Here is a 21,046-nt window from a genome sequence, read left to right as displayed (position 1 = left end):
CAGGTAGACGTTTTCTGGTGGACAGCGGGGCACAAGTAAGCCTGCTGACGCCCACGGCCTCGGACAAGACGGCAGGTGGATGTGGGCCTCCCCTGCGCGCAGCTAACGGCTCGCCCATCGCCAGCTTTGGCACCAGGTCGGTAACTGTGTGTTTCCACGAACGAAAATTCGAGTGGGACTTTATTGTGGCCTCGATTACAGTTCCGATAATCGGCGCAGATTTTTTATGCGCGCATGGACTGCTTGTGGACATTGCTAACCGTCGTTTGATCGACGCCATCTCTTTCGCCACTTTCCCATGTGAGGCTGGAGGCCTTGGAGCGTTGACGCACGCAAATTATTTAACGTCAGGTAACGTTTATGAACGCCTGCTGACCGATTATCCGTCGTTAACCACACCCGCCTTTTCCAATGCCGATACAAAACATGGGGTACAACATTTCATTCCCACGGTTGGCCCGCCAGTTTTTGCCCGCGCTCGTCGCCTCGACGCGGCAAAATTGGCAATGGCGAAAGGGGAGTTCGCGACGATGGAGCGCTTGGGCATCGTGAGGCGTTCCAACAGCCCGTGGGCCTCACCATTGCACATGGTGCCCAAAAGTGACGGTTCTTGGCGGCCGTGCGGTGATTTTCGTCGGCTTAATAATGTAACCACACACGACCGTTACCCAATTCCGCACATCCAGGACTTTTCCGCACGTTTGGCCGGAGCCGTGATCTTTTCCAAAGTTGATCTCGTTCGCGGTTATCACCAGGTTCCGGTACGGGCAGAAGATGTGCCAAAAACTGCAGTAAGAACCCCTTTTGGCCTCTTTGAATTCCTCCGTATGCCTTTTGGCCTGAAGGGGGCGGCACAGACCTTTCAGAGACTGATGGACTCAGTCTTGCGAGGCCTAGATTTTGTGTTCGTCTACCTCGACGACATTCTTGTGGCCAGCCCATCACCAGAGAAACACCTGTCGCACTTAAGGATGGTTTTCAAGCGCCTTGATGTGCATGGCCTTATCGTTAACCCTGTGAAGTGCCAATTTGGTTTGCCCAAGATCGATTTCTTGGGGCACCGCATTTCTCCACAGGGTGCCATCCCCTTACCCGCCAAAGTGCAGGCTGTGGTGAATTTCCCCCGCCCAGCCACAGTTAAAGCTTTGCAGGAGTTTTTGGGCATGATAAATTTTTACAACCGGTTTCTTCCTCACGCAGCCGACCTCCTACAACCCCTCTACGGCACCTTGAGAAAAAAGAAGGCTAATGACCCCGTCGAGTGGGCCCCGCAACGAGTGCAGTCCTTTGAACGAGCCAAGGAGGCTCTTGCGGGTGCAACTCTTCTGGTCCACCCGATCTCAACCGCACAGGTGGCCTTGACTACCGACGCGTCTGATGTTGCCGTAGGGGCGGTGGTTGAGCAGCTTGTGGAGAACGAATGGCAGCCCCTTGCATTTTTCAGTCGGAAGCTGCAAGATAACGAACGCAAGTATAGTGTTTTCGACAGAGAGTTGTTAGCACTCTATCTTGCAACGCGCCATTTTCGTTTCCTCCTCGAGGGGCGCCGGTTCACCGCCTACGTAGATCATAAACCCCTTACATTCGCCATGTCCAAGGTGACCGAACCGTGGTCGGCCCGACAGCAACGGCATCTAGCAGCTATTTCCGAATTCACAACAGACATTCGGCATGTGGCCGGCAAATGTAACCCTGTGGCCGATTGCCTGTCACGCACGATCGTTTGTCCAGTCCAGCTCGGGGTGGATTTCTCAGAGATGGCCACGGCCCAATCTGAGGATCCGGACATCCACGAACTCAAGGCAGCAGGCACGGCCCTGAAACTGGAGGAGGTGGCAGTGTGTGAAGGGGGTCCCGCTCTCCTCTGCGATGTGTCTACGGGTCACACTCGTCCCGTGGTTCCGCAGGAGTGGCGTCGGCGAATTTTTGATTCAATACATTCCCTTTCACACCCTGGCGTCCGGGCGTCAGTCAAACTACTTGGGGCCAAGTTTGTCTGGCCTGGGTTAAGAAAGGACGTCAGGAAGTGGGCAGCTGCATGCGTGGCATGTCAGCGCGCCAAAGTCCACAGGCACACCCGGGCGAACCTAGAAACTTTTCCGATTCCGGCCAGGAGATTTGACCACGTCCATGTGGACCTGGTCGGGCCCCTCCCTCCTTCGCAGGGTTGCACACATCTCCTCACTATGGACGATTGGACCACTAGGTGGCCGGAAGATGTCCCCCTGTCCTCCACAACCTCGACAGACATTGCCCGCGCATTTCTGTCATCCTGGGTCGCACGTTTCGGCACGCCGTCCGATATCACTTCGGACAGAGGCCCCCAGTTTGTGTCCGAGCTCTGGTCGGCCATGGCGCAGTCCTTGGGTGTGCAGGTACACCGCACTATGGCCTACCACCCACAGGCTAACGGGATGTGTGAACGTTTCCACCGGTCACTTAAAGCCGCGCTACGGGCCGCACTATCGGACGGTAACTGGGTTGACCGGCTTCCGTGGGTCCTGCTCGGGTTACGTTCAGCTCCTAAAGAAGACCTTAACGCCGCTCCGGCAGAGTTAGTACTCGGTCAGCCACTCCGCATCCCTGGTGAATTCCTGCCTGAAGCTTCGGGTGCACCTTCTTTCCCCCTTTTGCCAGGGGAGCCCCTGGCTCCAGCACCATTTCACCACGGCGTCCCCAAAATATTCGTTCCGTCTGCTCTCAGGTCAGCCCGTTTCGTCTTCGTGCGTCATGATGCCCACTGCTCTCCCCTCCGGCCTCCGTATGATGGCCCGTTTAGAGTGCTCGAACACGGGGAAAAGAGTTTTGTGCTCGATATGGGTGGGAGAAGGGAGGGCGTTTCTATAGACAGACTCAAGCCGGCTCACATAATTGCAGGCGAGGACGTTTCGCCGGCCCAGGTCCCACGTCGCGGACGCCCTCCAAAACCTCCAGCCTCTCCGCGGCATGCCAGGGTTGAGTGTCGTTCCCCCACTCAGTTCTCACCCGGATCACCTGCCCGAGCAATTTCACCTTTACCACCGAACGACGGACTGCATAGTCGTTGTGGCAGGCTGGTCAAGCCCCCTGCAAGATTTTCGCCTTGACTGTCCTTCTGGGTGTTCTGGGGGGGGCTGTGTGGCGGGCACTGGGACCGGGCATCTCACCCAGCAGGTGTACGGGAGGGGGCGGGTTTATGTCACATATATTTCACTGCAGTTTCGGTTTTACTTCACTTTCTCCTTGTTAGCAGTTGGAATAAAGACGTACTCCAATCGACCGTGTGTTCTCATTCCTCAACTGCTACAATATGAATGTTCTGCCACAAATAATAAAACTCACTTCATTCATCCCAATACAAAAATTTAAAACGTTAGTGAGAGATCGCTGCATCTGTTTTTGTGCTTGCTCTGAAAATTGCGGTATTTACCACATATATTGAAATATTTCAAATAGATATATTACAATGTACAGTAATTAACGTAACTCTCCTGCCTGCAGTTTGATATTTTACTGCAGTTTTTCCACGACTGCGCTCCACCAGTCACGGGCAGTCTTTGCTTTCCATAATAATGCATTTTTGTACTCTAACTTCCATCATTATCTATGATGGAGCCATCCATCTTAGAGCAAACATCAGTGAAAGGCTGCTGGCAGGAAGCGGGGGTTGGGGCGGGGTGATATGTTTATCTGCGCTTTGGATGATAAGAGCATCTGCCAAAATCTTGTGTTGCAGTGACTGTCTGGTGGATAGGGAGCATATGGCCACATTGCAACATAACATAATCACGAAACTTGCTGGCGCAGGTTCCCCCCGGACGGCTGCATTCCTTCATTTTGTTGTTGCAGATTTCCACAAACGGATTGAAAACATTGCAAACAATTGGACACTGTTTCTTTTTTGGACATTCATCACACTGAGATTGAGCTGCCACCACGAGTTTCCCAGTCATACTGCTGTTACAAAACGAACAATGCAGTTTTTTTTACCGCAGATACTACTACTTTAGTTATTGATGGAAGATTGGTTTCACTTGCATTCTAAGCTGACTGTGGAGTGCAAATAAATGCCTTCTAGTTTTGACACACCAACAAGATTCGTTAACAGCCCCGTTAAATTATTGCAAAAAAATGAAGTAAGCATGTAAAATTAGGCATAAAAATCGTGAAAAATCAAACCTATGACGCTGCTGTCACTGTGGCCATCTCCACTTAGAATATTGACACCACGCCCCACTCAGCTGTAAAACATTCACCAATAATAGAAAACGGAAAATAAGATGCTACCATTTTCCTTTCTAATGCCTTGTTCATAACATGTATGCGCATAAGATTAAAATACATCCAATTAAAGCTTGACGGTGGCTGGAATAGCCCTGACCAGTCGTTGCAACATTGAAGCAACAATGCAGTCATGTCAGCCAGAAAGCCACAGGCTGGCTTGTCAAGACAGAATTTGTAAAAAAAAAAAACATTTCCTGCCTCGTGTTGTTTGCGCCTTTTTAACTGAGACGGACGGAAACACAGTGGGGCGCTTTACTGGCTGCAGGAACAGCTAGCTAGCTAACTTTGCATTGCAAATGGACCAGATCGTACATTCGGGGGTGTTAACGTTTTAGAAGTGGCTTGCAAAAGCCTTTAGCTCGCATGAACTTTTTGAGCTATTGCCACATTTCAGGTATCAATGATATAAACATGGATTTTTGTTTTGTTCGACAAATCTATACAATTGGGAGATAATAGTGACGTGAAACAAAATGTATTTGGTCTTTTAAAATATTTTTTGAAATTAAAGTGACTAGTTCAGCATGCAAAATGGTTTTGCTGATGCGACTTAATATTCATTTTGTGGAAACAAAACTTGCAAAAAGCCTTTTCGAGTTTGCCTCGATCAATTTTGCACAGCTCGAGACTGAAATGCTTGCCTCGCAAAACAGCCGTGGCTCTTACTAAGATGGATGGCGAGACATTTGCACACAGCAGTTTTCTTTTACTCCACAGTCTCTCAAATGAATTCAGGCCTGTTGTTTTACGTTGCCATTGTACATCTCAGTACGATTTGTTTTCAACCAGTCCATCGTAAATTTTGCTTGATGGTTAAAATCACATTGTTGGACGGTAAATCTCCATAACAGTCTCAGGTCTTTTGCAGACTCCAATGGATTTTCTTCCAAAATGGCTCTGGATTTGGCTAAACTTTTTGGACAAAGTGAACAATGTTTGGCGAGAAAGTATCCCCACATATCATGGGGATACTTTCTCGCCAAACATTGTTCACTTTGTCCAAAAAGTTGAATTTTCATCCAACCAGAAAACCTTCTTTGACATATTTGGTGTGTCTGCTAACTGGCCGATGACAAACTTCAAACTGGACATTTTATGGATTTTTTTTTTTCATGCCATTCTTCTAAAAAGATCCGTTGTTGTACTGTGTGGGAGTAATATTTGTCCCCCCTCCACCTCAGCTGTGGATATCTGCATTTCATCCAGAGTGATTATGGGCCTCTTGACTTTATCTCTGATAAGTGCACCGCTTGTTTGGACTGAAAGTTTAGAGGGAGGGCCGAGTCTTGATGAGTTTGCAGTGGTCTCATACCACCACAGTAAAAGAAATCTATTATATTTTTTTATTAAAGAAGGGTTCGATGAATGAGCATAGGAAACTGGTGGGGAAACTGGTGCCTCCAACAACATTAAGAACCACTGATTTTGCATCAGCAGTCATTCAGGTCAGCATTGGTTAATTCACACATTCAGTTATATTTTCCAGGTATAATTCTACAGGTAGTTTTACATCTATTGACAGAAAAGAGTCTGAATGATGTTGCATGGCCTATTTTAATGGATTTATATATTAAAATGTCATATGAATTTGACAGTACTGCGCCTGGTGCTGATTCTTCCCAGAAAAAAAAAATCAAACAATCAAATGTTATATCTATGTTTGAATCCTGAAATGTGGCCAAAAATCAGAAAGTTCAAGGACATTGAATATTTTGCAAGCCACTCATCATGCAGCACTGTTTTAGACAGCACCCACCAAACGGTCAGCGAAGCCTTAATGCGCAGGTGTCAAAGTGAAGGCCTCGTGGCCAAATCTGGCCCGCCACATCATTTTATCTACTTGACATGTCTGACTCACACCTATTCAAAGACACATTTCAAGGCTTCAAAAGCTTTCTAATAACAAAATGTAGCCATCGGTGCTTGTCAGATGATGCTGCAAGTACCAAATCATTTTCAAACTTCCAGTGTGTAATATGGATGTGTTCATTTGCAGAAACAGTGAGTCTGACGCAACAAAGCTGGCCAGCCATGTTTCCTTTCACTAACAATATCCAAATGATCCATGTTATCTCTGCCTCGATCCCCACGTTCAATTGGCTTTAAGGAATGATCCAAAGTTGAACCAAAGAGAGGGGTGGTCTGTGGATTGTAAGAGAACACAAATATGGAATGCCCGACGTGTAGTTTAGCGTTCCGTAGGGACACGCTATCGGAGGTTCAGCCACGCATGGGTAAGCATTTGCACTTTCTCAACAATAACGTTCACCCTTCACATACAACAGTACACAGTTGTTCATGTGATCTCAGTAGTGAGCGGTCAGCACGGCCAACACGAATAGAAGGACTGACCTATGTTGACCCTGAAAATACGTATTACTAATTAATTGCAGACAATCTGTTCTCTTCATTTCAAACTAAAAAAATGTTTTCAATCTGTTTATTGACAGTCCCAGTTGAAGTCTGCTATGAAACTAAACAATTCAGCAATCTGGCTCAGAGGGCCAGAATGTTGGCCTTCAATGACATCAGCGTTTTTCTGGCCTCTGATTGATTGGCCAGAGCAACTGACAAATTAAACTCTGGACTGGTCGCTGGTCAATCCCAAGACACCTATGCACAGGCAACCATTGATACTCACACCGTCATTGAGCGGAAACTGAACGCACGGCGCCTGCTCGGAAGGCAGGCGAGTGAAACGCCTTGCCGTCAGTGACGCAAAGAAGCATTCTGTTTTTTATCGGATGTGAATGTGTCAAAAACTTTGTGATGAACAACTTCAATACAACATCCATCCGATCATTAAAAAAAACAAATCCCTGAAGCTACAGTAAGACGAGAACATGTGACATCACATCATGGATTCCACCCAACAGGTCATTCTGAACCATTGAACACACTTGAAGCTGAAATCAACATCTGTGTTTATTTAACAATGGTTCATGAGGCAATTGATCATCAGTGGCTTTGCGTAATTCCAAGGTATTCTGCTGCATTGCCTCATATTCTGCACGGGAAAAACACATTGTTGGGACTCCTCAACTGCCTGTGCACTGATATCTTATGACAAATGATAATAATAATAATAAAAAAAAACATTTGTTCATCTCACAATGGAAGAATTCCAATTTACAGCAGCAAAGTGATCACAGAAAGAAAGAATAACACTAATATAGGAGCTGCTGTAAAGGCAGCTGCTCTTGTGTCATCTCAAAGTCACAATAATATCATAACAAAATAATAGAACATAAGACACAGATAGCCTTTTAGTTTATTTGTGAGACCGCCCACATTTCCGTCCTACCATCTCTGCCTGCTGTGTACCAGTGTCCAGTGTCCTTGTTTGACAGGGGATATACCCCAAAACTGGGGTATACCCCCTTTCAAACAAGGAAACAGCTGTTTGGTTTGCAGGTTGTTAAGGCCTTTTAATTTCAGACAGTTTCTGGGATAGTTTAGTCGGAAACTAAATAGAAAGGTCATCTTGTACCTATTTTATCCTATTTTGTGTTCTATTTGAAAAAAAAAATGGGTGTGGATGTATTGTTATCGGGTTAAGTTTTGTGAAGCCTTTTGGTAAATACGTAGTTTGAATGCTTGTCAGTCAAGGTACCACAGCATGAAATCTTCAGCTATATTTAAGCCCTGTTTGGGGTCAAACCTCACTTTGGCAAATTCTTGATTAATTCTCAGGTATTGTGAAAAATTCCCCTTATTTTGCAACCCTAATTTAAAGTGAACTATTTTCAACATGAGCATCAAGCTAACGACTTGCCAATCATGTGACTAGCCAATCATAGTTTGCGAAAACGCTGACGTTTCCAGCGCCTTCCAGCAGGCCTTGAGTTGCCAACTCGAAATCTGATCGGTGAAAGCAACAGTTTCATCGACACTTATTTAATGCTCAAGAACCAGCAGAACTGATAGTGCAGGCATCCAGGTAGATTTTTGACCAAGGTAACAAATGACTAAGATGTGATTGGTTAAATGATTAAATACAAAAACACACGTCTAGAAGGTGCGCAATAGTGGAAAAGTAATGAAAGGAAGCTGGTTCTTCTTGCCAAAATCACCAGTCAGTTCATTCTGTATCTTTACTCTAAGGGCCATGGACTAGTTTGCTCTATCTTCACAAGTAATATAAAACAACACTCAAGTAGAAATAATTACTCTTCTGGTAAGTTTATTCCCATTTGTTTTGTAAACGCAACACTTTTCGAATCCGTGTACTGGTTGGCATGTGCACTAAATGCACCTCAAGTGATGTGATGTTTTGCCTCATTAGAAACAGGTAATCAATCCTTCTATTATGCCTAACTTATCATACTAGCATGCACAAACAGCATATTCTATTTCAGTACAGGTACAAGTTGGACAATAAATGATACCAGTGAGGCACAAGTACCACTGGGCATTTTGGTGCTACTAGTAGGGTGTAGGCGGGAGTTACTAGCATGTCACACATTTCTGCGTTCTTGGGCTAGATGAATTACTCGTTGACCGGAGTAGTTTATTCAATTTGAAATGGATATTTGCACTGAAAAGTGGCAGGAGAATTGAGATGAATAAAATATCAAAGTTTTCAGGAGCAAACAATTTGTCACGTGTTTGCAAGAAATTCACCACCTGTTTGGCCCGTGAAAATAAGCACTTTTAAGGTAAGGGACCATCAAACAAGGATGAATGGAGTCATCATTTAATACATAACATTTATTTTATATAAAAGAAAACTGGTTGTAATATTAACAGATATAAACAGGAAGTCATCACTGGAAAACGACAGTATCTAACATGGCAGCAAGGCATTGAACAATGTTAGATGTCATCAACACGTCGACGTGCTCTTCCAAATGCCTCTTGGGATCCTGCAGGAGACGCGAAGGAGAGAAGGAAATATTAACTATTTACTCCCGAATATTCAGTGTCACATTTTGTCTTGAGAAATTACTGTACAAGACATTCACAGTTTCGTTGGGGGATACCACTCATGCCAAAACACTTTCAAATTGCACAATTCTACTTGTGCTTCTAATAAGCACACAAATTCACCTTGGGGTTTTGGGTGACATTTCAGGAACCATATTGTATAAGTGTCACAATTGACAAATTTCGGGGTATTTACCATTGAATTTAATGACACATCTGTTAACTCATTCAATGCAATTCGCAAAATTTATTCGGGAATTGAAAATATGACGTGGAGCGCCGATAAATCGCTGGTCAGACCTCTGGCAATGTTTTTTTCTCTTCCACAAGGGGGCAACCTTTGCCTTTTGTACAGCCACCCCCACTTGCACCTCATACTACTCCAGACCCATATAACTTAGGAATTAACGTTTTTTTTCTGATGAAAGAAGACAGTCTAAGGTTTCTTACGCTGCATTTAATGTTTATGTAGTTCTAAAACTCAAATTCTGTGGGTCCTGGAATTTGAGGCCAAATGACAAAAACTCTGGGACAGGAGTAGACACCTTTTGCATGTCTGGCAGTGAATGGGTTAAAAGTCCACTTTAAATCTAACAGACACAATAATGATCTTGAAAGTCATACAAAGGGGTTTATGAAGAACTGCAAATGTTACCTGTTTTCCAACATTCTTGATGGCCAGCTGTTCTGGTGTCATTTTGTCCTCTTCTTCGACAGCCTGAGACAAAAAAACGCAACAGTCACACACAAAAAGACTTGTTTAGCAAAAAACTTATGCGTTTCAGAAGTGTGTCTGTGTTTGTGTGGTAAATGGTAACATTGGTACTTTGCACTGAGAATAGAAAATTAGTTCATTTGTTTTAAGGAATGTTGGATCCATGTTAATATCCATTTCGACCATAAAATCAGAGCGTATTGGATATGGACGATTGATTTACTTTCACGGTTCGAGCAAAACTGAAGAATTGCTACCTTGTTGTAGTTCTTGGCAAGCTCCAGCATTTCCTTGACAATGGTCTCATTGAGTTTGCAATGCTCGCTGTAATCCTGCAGGGTGAGACCTTCCATCCAACTCTTCTTATGCAAGTTGAGCAGCATCTGCAGAACAGTCGGTCATGTTTCAATGCACTACACAGGTCGAGTGTAGGCTGGCGCGTTTTGGCTGCCGCTGCTCGCCCGCAATTATATTTACGTTCTCCTTAGCTTTTTACGGTTGCTGTAACCGCTCTAAGGACCCGATTGTTCTTTTAATTGTAAAGTGTCCTTGAGTGTTCAGAAAGTTATCTTCAAACATGTTGCAGCCGTGATGTCAACAATTATTTGCTAAAAACAATAAAGTCCATCATTGTGAAAATTAGATATCTTGTAGTGTATTCAATTAAAAACAAGGTTGAATGTAATTTGAAAATCATTGTATTCTTGTTTTCATGTTTACAACAGTGTTGCAACTTAATTGGCTGTGAATCATCTGACTAGATTGCAGATTTTTACGGGAGGTAAATCTGGAAAGTAGCCCTGGAATAAACTGGGCTTCACTAATTGGAGATTCGCAAACAAAAACGCCTCGTTTTACCTTCTGCTCCAATTCGTTTTTCCTGTAATTAATGGTGATTGAGTAGTAGTGTCTGTTCAGTCCATGAATCAGAGCCTAAAATGTGACAAAACATGAAGTTAAAAATCTATACCGTACATAAATCACAAACACCAATATATTATGACTAAGTAAAAAGAATTATTTGAGGGAATCAACAAAACTCAGGTTTACTGATCTGGCTAACAGGTTTAACTCAGTTGTACAGGTCCTGGTAATTCACTTTTGAGAAGAAAATATTTTCAGCCTCAGGTAAAAAATAAACCAGAAGTCCAGTACGTTTTTCATATGGGCGACATCATCTGAAGTAGCGCATCCCGAGAATTAGGGACGACCCTTGTATTCTATCTAAAATTTAAAGTGACAAATGACCTGGATTGAAGGCTTGTTCAGATGACCCAGATTTGATGTGGTTTGTCTTGGCTCATGACCCAACACCATCATATTGGCATTGATCAATCTGAAGGCATCAATGACAACCTATAGGGAAAAAAGCATCAAATTTAAGTCATTCTAAAAAGTACCACTGATATTGCATCAACCTCTTAAAATGCATGCGCACCTTTCCTTTGACACTCTGAATGGGATCAACCACCACAGCGACCGCTCTCTCCGACAGCGCCTCAAAACTCTGCTGCGTGTTGATGTCGACCCCGGACAACCAGCAACCAAAACCAGGATGGCTGTGATACCAACCCACGACCATTTCGGGCCTGATAAGCATACAAGAATTAATTATCAAACAACAGTAATTTTAACAAACATTTAGCAGCGAGACATACAAAGAGAGGAACTTTAAACCCTGTGTTATTGATGGTTTGATATTTGCAGATTTTTATTGTTATTATTTTTTGTCTACATCAACCCAATAAAGGTTTGTCACCCTCTTGTGACATCCGGGTCCCAAACAACTTCGTTGAAGTGAGTTGAGGAGCTTCGTTTCGATAAAAGTAATGCCTTGGCAACATCTGATGGCCTGTATATGCAATTCAAAATATTTTGGTGTTACTCGCTTCTCGTTAATTTTCACCATTCTAGGCAGCATTTGGTCCCTTCCACATGTGAATTCATTTTATACTGACATGAATTGGAGGCATAACAAATTGTTAATTCTACTTGCAAAGACCGAAGGAGAGAATATCCTCAGGCATTGTCAGTGCAGAATATTTACCTGCCCGTCTGCTTCAACATGTCCAACATCTTGGCTTGGAACACCGGGTCCACTGCCTCAACACTCACGCCCTGCGAGGCAAGAGGTTTCAATATTCAAGGGACAGATAGTAAATCAGAAATCAGAAAACCTTTATTCGTCCCACAATGGCCATAATTTATTCGATAGTTTGCATTTATTTTAAACGTATGTTCAAATGACTTAATCGCGAGCCATGTGAACATTGCTTTGATACCCTTGCTATCCAGCCTTCAGTCTGTTTATTAGTAGGCACTTTGTCCTCACTCACAAAACATGTTACCAGTGAGGCAAATTTGATAAGTGGTTTTCACCACGACAGCTACATGATGCGGCTCAGTTGAAACTGCAGAGGAGTGTACCTCATTTCTGATTCTTTTTGTTAAATGTGCTCTTTTTACAGTCGCGTTCATATTACAAAACTAAATGTATCCTTTTGTGTTGACACACCACGTTCTTTATGTGACATGCGCACACACAAAGCATCAAGATTGCAACACATCTGCCGCAATTTGAGCCAGGAAAAACTACTACGCCAAAATTGTTTCGCTCGTGAGGACAAGGAGCATATGTGTACATAGCTCTTAAGACACATATGTCACCAAATACATGCCATTTTAGCACGTTTATTTAATATCCTACAAACGCGCTGGATTGTTTTAGTAGTGAGGACAAAATTGATGTAAAATTGGAAATCAAGATATTAAATAAACGCTCAGTTTGCGCCAGACTACTACGACGAGGACTACTTCTAGTACTACTCCAACTACCACTGCGCTTACTTCTTTCTGTACTTACAGTTGGACGCTAAGTGGTATCAGGCTGCCGCTAACAGGTGAGGCTTGCTACTACAACATTTGCTTTTTTTTCTCGAAAGTACTGAACATGATTGGAGTGCAGAATCTAAAGGCAAATTAAAATAAATAAATGCATACCGTTCCAGACTGGGGCATGGCAAACACATCAATCACTCGCACCGTGTAGTCGTCAACAAACTCCCCCAGCATCAATCCCATGACTTCCATTGGGACACCAGCGCGCCCATGCTTTAACATCTAACAAGAGAAAATAACTGAGGTCACAAATAGGGACACAGCAATGTTAAAATACATTTAGATAGATGGAAAAACCAAATTACTTTTAAAATGATCTCACAAAATTTTCTTGCTTTGTAATATTGTGATTGCAATTTCATCCAGCAATAATTTTTTTCATAGTCATTTCCCAATTATTTTTTTACAAACAAAAGAAAAAAATGAATCTGTATTACAATAAAAAACATCATTTGTTTAACGTTAATGGTCTTCGGTTTGTTAGGCTTTGGCTCGAAAATAAAAGACAAATGAACCATGAATAATAATAAGACTATTTATCTACTAAATAATGGTTCAACAAAAAAAAAAAAAAAAATCACAAAATTCAACCATATACATATCTGATTTATAGCCACATACAAAAGATATTTTTTTTTTTTGGGGGGGGGGTTATCCACACATACACACACGTACGCACATGCTCCATCCAAGTTATCAGCATAATTATTCTTCTGATTCTGATAATTACAGAATGAATTCAACTAAGCAGTCAAAGTGCTACTGTAGTTGGTGTGTACCTTGAGAAGTGCCAATGATGAAATATAGACTTGCTCTGCTGTGTCCACAGCTGGTGCATCTGTTGTGGGGCCCTGACCAAAAAAAGATGTAACTAAAATGTTTTCTAAAAATATATATTTTTCCACTTTAGTTCCCAATTCTAAGGCTTTGACTATTTCGTATTTATTACAATTTAGACTGTTACCTGGCCAAGACCTGGCATTCCACCACCGAGCCTCAACAGACGGTCCATTGTCAGGATCTGTTGACAATGGCACAAAATGTTATCATGCTTTAATTTTACGTGAGAGAATCCCATATATATATATATATATATATATATATATATATATATATATATATATATATATATATATATATATATATATATATATATTGTCAAAAAAAGTCTCACCACGAGTGAAATAAAAGTAATTATCAATGATGACATATGTGAGAAAAACATGACGAAAACCCCTATTTAGTCATTTTATAATTTAGTCATCCAAATCTCCCTTTCAAGATTTTCAACAGCAAATACTGTTTGATGTACGTCCTGCCATTATTACAAAATTATGGAAATATTTTTTTCGATCAATAACAATCTCTTCTTCATGTCATACAGGACATTTTGTAATTTGGGAGTCTCAATATGGAATCAGCGGTGTTTGTTTACTGTTCAAAAGCTGTTAAAGGAATTCATGTTGGAGAAAAAAAATTGTCAGGCTTAAATGATGTTTGCTTCTACCTGTGCCGTTCTGTCACCTATCATTATTATTGTTACAACGTGGCATGTACAGTATGGTGATATAATAACCAATATAAAATAACACTAGGCTAATTGTACAAATATTGAGATAGCATAATTATTTTTTTTCCAAACCACATAAACCCATCAATGTAGTTTTGTAGTTTGACGGAATTTACATTTCTTTTAATTTCACTTCTCAGTGCTATTTTATGATTTTTTTTCACGCTCGGTCGGTTATTTCTGTATTATTAAAAATACCAATGACTTGTGTGAATATTGTTCTTTTCCTTTCGGCTTTTCCCTTATAGGGGTCGCCACAGCGAATCAGTGTCCTCCATCATCCGATGTTTGATTTGCATGTTTGTTTTGGCCAAGCTTTTACGTCGGATGCCCTTCCTGACACAACCCTCAGTATTTATCCGGGCTTGGTAATATCGTTGCTGTGTTAAAATCTTTCACAGAATGAAGAAAGAAAGCATGCATCCATCCATCCATCGATAACATTGTATTGTGTATTAAAGAAAACTTTCACTCTGCGATTGGCTGATCGCTATCATTCCATTTTATGAATTGGCTAATCTATCCGCACCACGATCTGAACAACCACGGGTGATACTTAGAACCTTCAGGTCCCAATACAGCCCGATGATAAATATTACAATGTCTTCGATGTGATTGCTCTCCTTTTCAAGGAAGCAGTTTAAGTTATAAATTGAGGCTAGCGTCTTGTTAGCTTGTTCATGATGCTAGCAAAGAAAGGCAGGAATAAATTGTTCAAAATGATTCCACCCCGCCGAGTACAATATATAACACCGTAAAATGACTGTATGTGAGTCGTATATATGCTTACCTTTTTGTTATCTAGTTTTCGGAAGAAGTTTTAACACACGGACGTGAATCTTTCAGACCGGCGACCGTGAATCAGCCAGAATGAGGTTTGGCGTCGAACAACTTCCGTCGCATAATGACGTCGACAAATCCTGAATGCAACTACAAAAAAATGACACACGATGTCGCTAAATCCACATTTAAAGGACAACCGACGTCTCCGGACAAGTTGTGTCCATAATTTGTAAAATGGCTACAAATGACTTCTACTGAGCGTATTTTAATAAGATTCCATCGCATATAGCTATATTTTACGTTTATTCAGGAAGTCTTGTTTTTGAGTTGGTGACGAGTCCGTACGAGACGTCACTAAAGGACCGCCCTCTAGCCGAAAAAAAGACGCATTGTAGCAGTCCTTCCATCACGTCTGAGAACCATGTTGCACCCAAAAGCCGCCAGATGAGGGCGGCCAAGCTCCATATAAGGAATGTATCAGCCTGTGGAAACAGAGGTGGTCACAGGAGGTCACCATTTTGTGCCTCTTTTCTGGTGATCGATTGTTGCCCAATGTTGCCTCAAAATGGCATGGAATAAATTCTTTAATCGATTGCAAACATGTATGCTTTCCTCTTCAGAACTATTTGAATCATATTCATAACTGGATGTGTAACAAGAAAGCATATTCTCCAAATCTGAAGCCATTGTTTGTTCTCCAGCAATGGAAGACATCTTGGCGTGGCGTCACGAACTGGGGGCGGGACTTTCTGAAAATGCCCAATTCGCAGCAATTTTTTTGCATATTTTGGACACTTTAAGTCATTTTTATTGGTGTTTTGCATTTGAATAAAAATATAATACTGCGTGTTTTGGGTATTTTAGATGCTATAAAACGTTTTTCTGATGTCAGTTAAAAAACAAAAAAGTGATGTCGGTTGTCCTTTAACTGAGTCAGCAAGTACAGTACAAGGTAAATTCATCCATTTATCTATACGGTACTTTTTCTCCTTTACTTGCTCAAGCTGGACTGACGTAAGGTTACTGACAGCTGGCAGGAGAATACATATTTAATGTTGAAAGAGGCGAAGCCCCACTGATATATTGTTAAATTAATTGGGAATTCCTTACGGTGACCAACATGGAGAATGGACTGCAACTGGCGGACCTCTGCAAACATTAGAATAAAAACATCAATAATAATAATAATAATAATAATAATAATAATAATAATAATAATAATAATAATAATAATAATAATAATAATAGTGATGGTGACAATGATGATGATGATGATGATGATGATGATGATGATGATGATGATGATGATGATGATGATGATGTGGAAATCCAAAACATTCCAAATTCCAAAATGACAGCGAGGGAAAACAAATTATACGACTTACCTGACTTACCAGAAGTTTGCCACGGCACTAGAAGACACTACTGGACCAGTCCAGGATGATCAAATCCTCTTGGGAAAACGTGAGAGGGGTTGCCTAATTGGGTGGACCTGTCATTGGAGAAAATAAATGGTACGTTTGACCTAATGTCTCTTTATACACACGGACGCTGTTCACGAAAGACCAGAAAATTGTGGGGACCTGGTGTCACTGGACGAGTCCTATAGTGTCCCGGTGCCCTGAAAAGCTCCCCAGAATGTCATGCACTTATTTTGTATTATTTCTTGCCGTCGTCTTTGAATTAATGGCGTTTGGATTTCCACTGCCCACTTTTTCCCTTTTTAATTTGCATTTCTTTTATGATTTTTAATTTTCGCTTCTATTTTGTTGCTGTGATTCAAGCATTTTTTTCCTTGTGCCTCCAGAAGTAGTAAACCTGATTCCTAAAGGTAGAATTTCCAAATAGCTTCTGAGTTCCCCCGAATATGTCTCCCCCATACCGTACCATGTTCCCAACATCGTGTCCCGACTTCCTCCTACTTGATACCCAACTCAAATATTAATAATTTGATCAAATAAGTTTGAAATGGCCATTTGCCCAGTAGGATTCAGTTTATAGCCTCTTCATATTAAAAGAATGAACAATCTGTCGAAAAAAATCTCAAGCTGACTTGAAAAGTATTCAAATTAACTTCATTGTTGTAATTATGAAATGGAAATTTTGATTGCCTTCAAATTAGTTTGAATCAGTTAGGAAATCGGGCTGTTTTGGGGAATGCAAGGAATTTGTGGAATGGGGGAAAACCGTCCCCAGGGTGGTCTGAATCATCTGAATAACTGGAATTCAGAACATCTGCTTAATTTAGAAAACATTTCTTGCATAAGAAATTTGGAATTCTGAGCAAAGGAAGAATTTTAAGAATGTGAAACATAATTTTGCGGATGTCCTGGTTTTTATTTTTCATTTATTTTTTTTGGAAGTTTGAATCTTTTTTCATGAATATTGGACAAGGAACACGGCCTTGCTGAAGATGTTTCTAGTTTTGAATCTCAGTTTTGGCCTTTGTGCATGTAGTATGTATTTTAGGGTCAACATGCACTCGTGTGGGGTCTCCCTGAATCCCCCTTGATAAACAGGGCTTCATTGTATGCCATGTGATTCCTTGAGTGTTTTTCCAAGTTAAAAGCATGAAACAATCCCCGAGGAGTCACAAACCCCAAACCAGATTGCACAACCAATGCGCTCGTTCAACAAGCTTCAGTGTTGCTTTTTGTTCTTGCCAAACAGTTACAAGTCCCTAGCAGTGCCACTTCAATGCTAACATGTCCTACCCGACAGGTCTGCTGGCAACTTGAGCTCTTGACTGGAACCCACATTCCTCACTCGCTGCGGATGATGAAAGAGAAGAACTCGTCCACATTCCTCAGTCGCTCCCTCTCCACACCCATGGGACCTCCCTTTACCTCAGCACTCAGCCGTCCCCGCCAGGATGTACTTCCCTCACGTACGATTTATTACTTTAAATGGACATTTGAGCTCCACAATGGGCTAGCAGACTTGAAATCTCTATATTATTTATGTTGTCTCTGAAGCCTGCTGGCAGATGTTTCCGTATTGCATATAGCTATAATAAACCCCATAATAAGGCCAGTTCGTAGGAATGAGGTGTTAACTAGTCATACTTGTCACTAGAAGTACTTGTAGAATGCAGTTGTCAACCTGCCTCATAGCAGTCATTGTCCTGCTATTCGAACAAAGTGTACGAGAACATCGCTAAGTTAATGGATATAAAGAACATTGAATAACTGCACAAACAATAGCTTCAAACAATAGTTTCAGCATATATTGGCATGCTAAGTAGTAATAGTGGTAGTACAAGTTAGACAAAATGGTGTGCTAGCAGAAAGAATACGCCACGCCAGTCAAACGATTGTACCGCAATAACTACCTCTACTACTAGTAGCACACAAGTATGCATTTAATACTTACTTGTAAACTATGGTGTAGCAATAAGACAATTTGGCCCAAATAGTGGGCATATGTAATAAAAATAGTAGCTTCCTTGACTTTACTAGAAGCCTCAAAATGTCTACTAATTCTTTTCGTCTAGTAACATTTACTGTAATTGTCCTACAACGATATACCAACGTTGTCAACTAGTGTTCAGAAATATTATAAAATATAATTGAAGGCAGTCATGGAAAAAATCTTTCTGGTAATATTCCGTTTTGTGTGCCTGAGTCATCCGGATGGATGTCAAGTGGGATGGCAAGGATATTGAATAAATGCTCATATAACTTTCCATACAACCCCACAGTCTGGCTTTAATACTCGTGAATGTTTCCTTCATGGTTGCACTTCCTGAAATGAAATTGATCTATTAAAACAGAACATTCACTGTGAAATCGGCAGGTGTTGGCAATACATTGATCAGGGTCAAGACAATGCAGGAAACAAGCAAACTGTTTGCTGAATCATTACTGCTGACTCGGTTACCTCATTCAACTCATCTCTGCACACGATTGGTTGACAGTTTGTCATTTATTCAGGTCAAAACCTATTCATGTCATTACTCAGGAGGGAAGTCATTTCATAAGCTTTTTGTTTGAAGGTACCGATTTTGGCAGATCAATTGACCACTCGGCATTAGAACTGCCACAATAGAGAAAGAGGCGTGACGTTGATGACTTTTATGTGTAAAAGATGTGCATCGAAACCCAGTCACTAAATAAACATTTGTAATCCATTACAAGAACAAGGAATATACGAAACAAATACTGCTGCAAATGATTACCTACTTGATTTGGAAAGAATGCTGCTTTCGAGGAAAACGAGAAGCTTGTAACATGACACCAGCATGAAGCTATAATCCCGACAGCCAGCAGAGAAGGGAAAGAAATGCAATGCTTTGAAAAGCTTCCCGAGACAGATGATTTGAGTCTACTTTTTGAATGTCCCCAAAGACCTATGGGGCACATCGGCCTACGTAATTGGGGATATTACGTTGATACTCTACATGGACAAAAATAAGTGTACAGGAGGGCTACTGTTAATGTTTCTCAATTGGAGGTTGTGACAAAATTGTATTCCCTGGGCAGTTGTCTGGCAGACCAAAAATGTATCAAACCTGAAGATTTATTTGAAAAGAGAGTCACTGCCAAACAACTCCCAAAGATATAAAAAGAACAGAGTTGATTTGAGTTTAGGATTGATAGGGATTTAGGCACGATGTAATGGGAGAGGCATTTCCCTCTCTGGGTGGGGCACCGAAAGCGCTTTCGCTGGTCAAGCGCTTGACGGTCGTAAAGGGTCAAGCAGAGAATACCAGGGTCCCTTTTGACATTAATAACAAACAACTTGAAATCAATTCTTAAATGAACCATGAATCTGCTTGCAATTGCTCCAAATCATTCATGATCCACAAAATCATAAACAATCACTCAAAATCAAAACAGTGCTTGACTTGTGCTTGCACTGTCTATTAACTTCAATTTCAATTTCAATTTCAATTTCAATTTCATATTATTAATCAGTAACCAGGCTATTTAAACAAACCAAACAGTAGTTCTGATGTGTGTTCTAAATGTAAGAAATGAGAGTAAAAGTCATCAGAACAAAATAGCCAAGTAAAGTACAGATACCTGAAGACCAGTGACGTGCAGTCAGGGGAGGCAGGTGAGGCCGTGCCTCACCTGTCATCATGGAAATATCAAATGACAAAATAAATTAAACAGTTATATTTATTTAGTGATTTGTACTTTAACGTTCTTTTCCATTTAACTTCACCATTTTTGGATTGTTTTTTTCAAAATCGCAGAATTTTCACATTTACCGTTCAAATACCAAGTAGAGACGAGCGGTGAGGCAGCAGCCCGTTGTGCCTAACCATGGATTGCGCAATCACCATGCTAACTGTGCTGGCTTGCTCTGCAGTGAGACCGCATTGCTGTCCCTCTGCATATCGCTATTAAAGTGTTCAAAAGCTTTTAGTATATGAACTAAATTTCTACAGCTTAGCGGGTGTATATAATGTACAGTCACTGTACATCATAAACACTGTACTACAGTGTTTAGTCTTATTCATAAACACTGTACTACAGTGTTTAGTCTTATTATTATTTTTATCAAAACTATGTGCATCGGTGAGGCACACAGTTCTCCTGCCTCATGGCAGGGAGCGCTGGTGATTAGAGATTCTTGCGACTCTTCGGCTGGAGAATAATAGAATTAGTGACAGCAAGCTACAATAAACAGTTAGCAAGTTAAGTGCAACCATCCAGTCATTTTTTCGTGTTGCTTGGCCTTATTTTCAGAACGGTGGATTATATATCTAAATTGAAAGAATTTTCTAAACTGGACTTTCAATCGAAGCAGGAGATAATAATTAAAGGAAGACCAACACTGAACTGTGTAGCTGACAAACGGTGAGGAATGAATGTAAATCTCCTGGACAGCTTCTCAGCTTTTTGGCCAAGAAGGATCTCATTGAAACTATTCCTGAAGCAACA

The 21,046-nt window shown here is 41.5% G+C and overlaps 1 protein-coding gene and 1 long non-coding RNA gene across 2 annotated transcripts; both read right to left on the bottom strand.

The window, feature by feature from the left end:
- Positions 1-8,426: 8,426 nt before the first annotated feature.
- Positions 8,427-15,267, bottom strand: psmd14 (proteasome 26S subunit, non-ATPase 14). The gene is made up of 11 exons (XM_088992269.1): positions 15,163-15,267; positions 13,767-13,823; positions 13,582-13,653; positions 12,905-13,024; positions 11,952-12,022; positions 11,343-11,493; positions 11,153-11,260; positions 10,763-10,837; positions 10,162-10,287; positions 9,845-9,907; positions 8,427-9,128 (listed from the first exon to the last, which is right to left on the bottom strand). Exons 2-11 carry the CDS (start codon positions 13,812-13,814, stop codon positions 9,030-9,032), a joined length of 933 nt encoding a protein of 310 aa, XP_088848395.1. The 5' UTR covers positions 13,815-13,823; positions 15,163-15,267; the 3' UTR covers positions 8,427-9,029.
- Positions 15,268-16,185: 918 nt separating this feature from the next.
- On the bottom strand, positions 16,186-19,438 carry LOC148900498 (uncharacterized). The gene is made up of 3 exons (XR_016114452.1): positions 19,337-19,438; positions 16,541-16,647; positions 16,186-16,304 (listed from the first exon to the last, which is right to left on the bottom strand). It is a non-coding gene; the product is annotated as an uncharacterized LOC148900498 (long non-coding RNA).
- Between the last annotated feature and the right edge of the window lie 1,608 nt (positions 19,439-21,046).

Source organism: Hippocampus bargibanti, linkage group LG03 (assembly GCF_051943395.1).
Source record: "Hippocampus bargibanti isolate YZ-2025 linkage group LG03, ASM5194339v1, whole genome shotgun sequence".
NCBI lineage: Eukaryota > Metazoa > Chordata > Actinopteri > Syngnathiformes > Syngnathidae > Hippocampus > Hippocampus bargibanti.
Note: the sequence above shows the minus strand (reverse complement) of the source record. Positions and strands in the feature narration are given on the sequence as shown.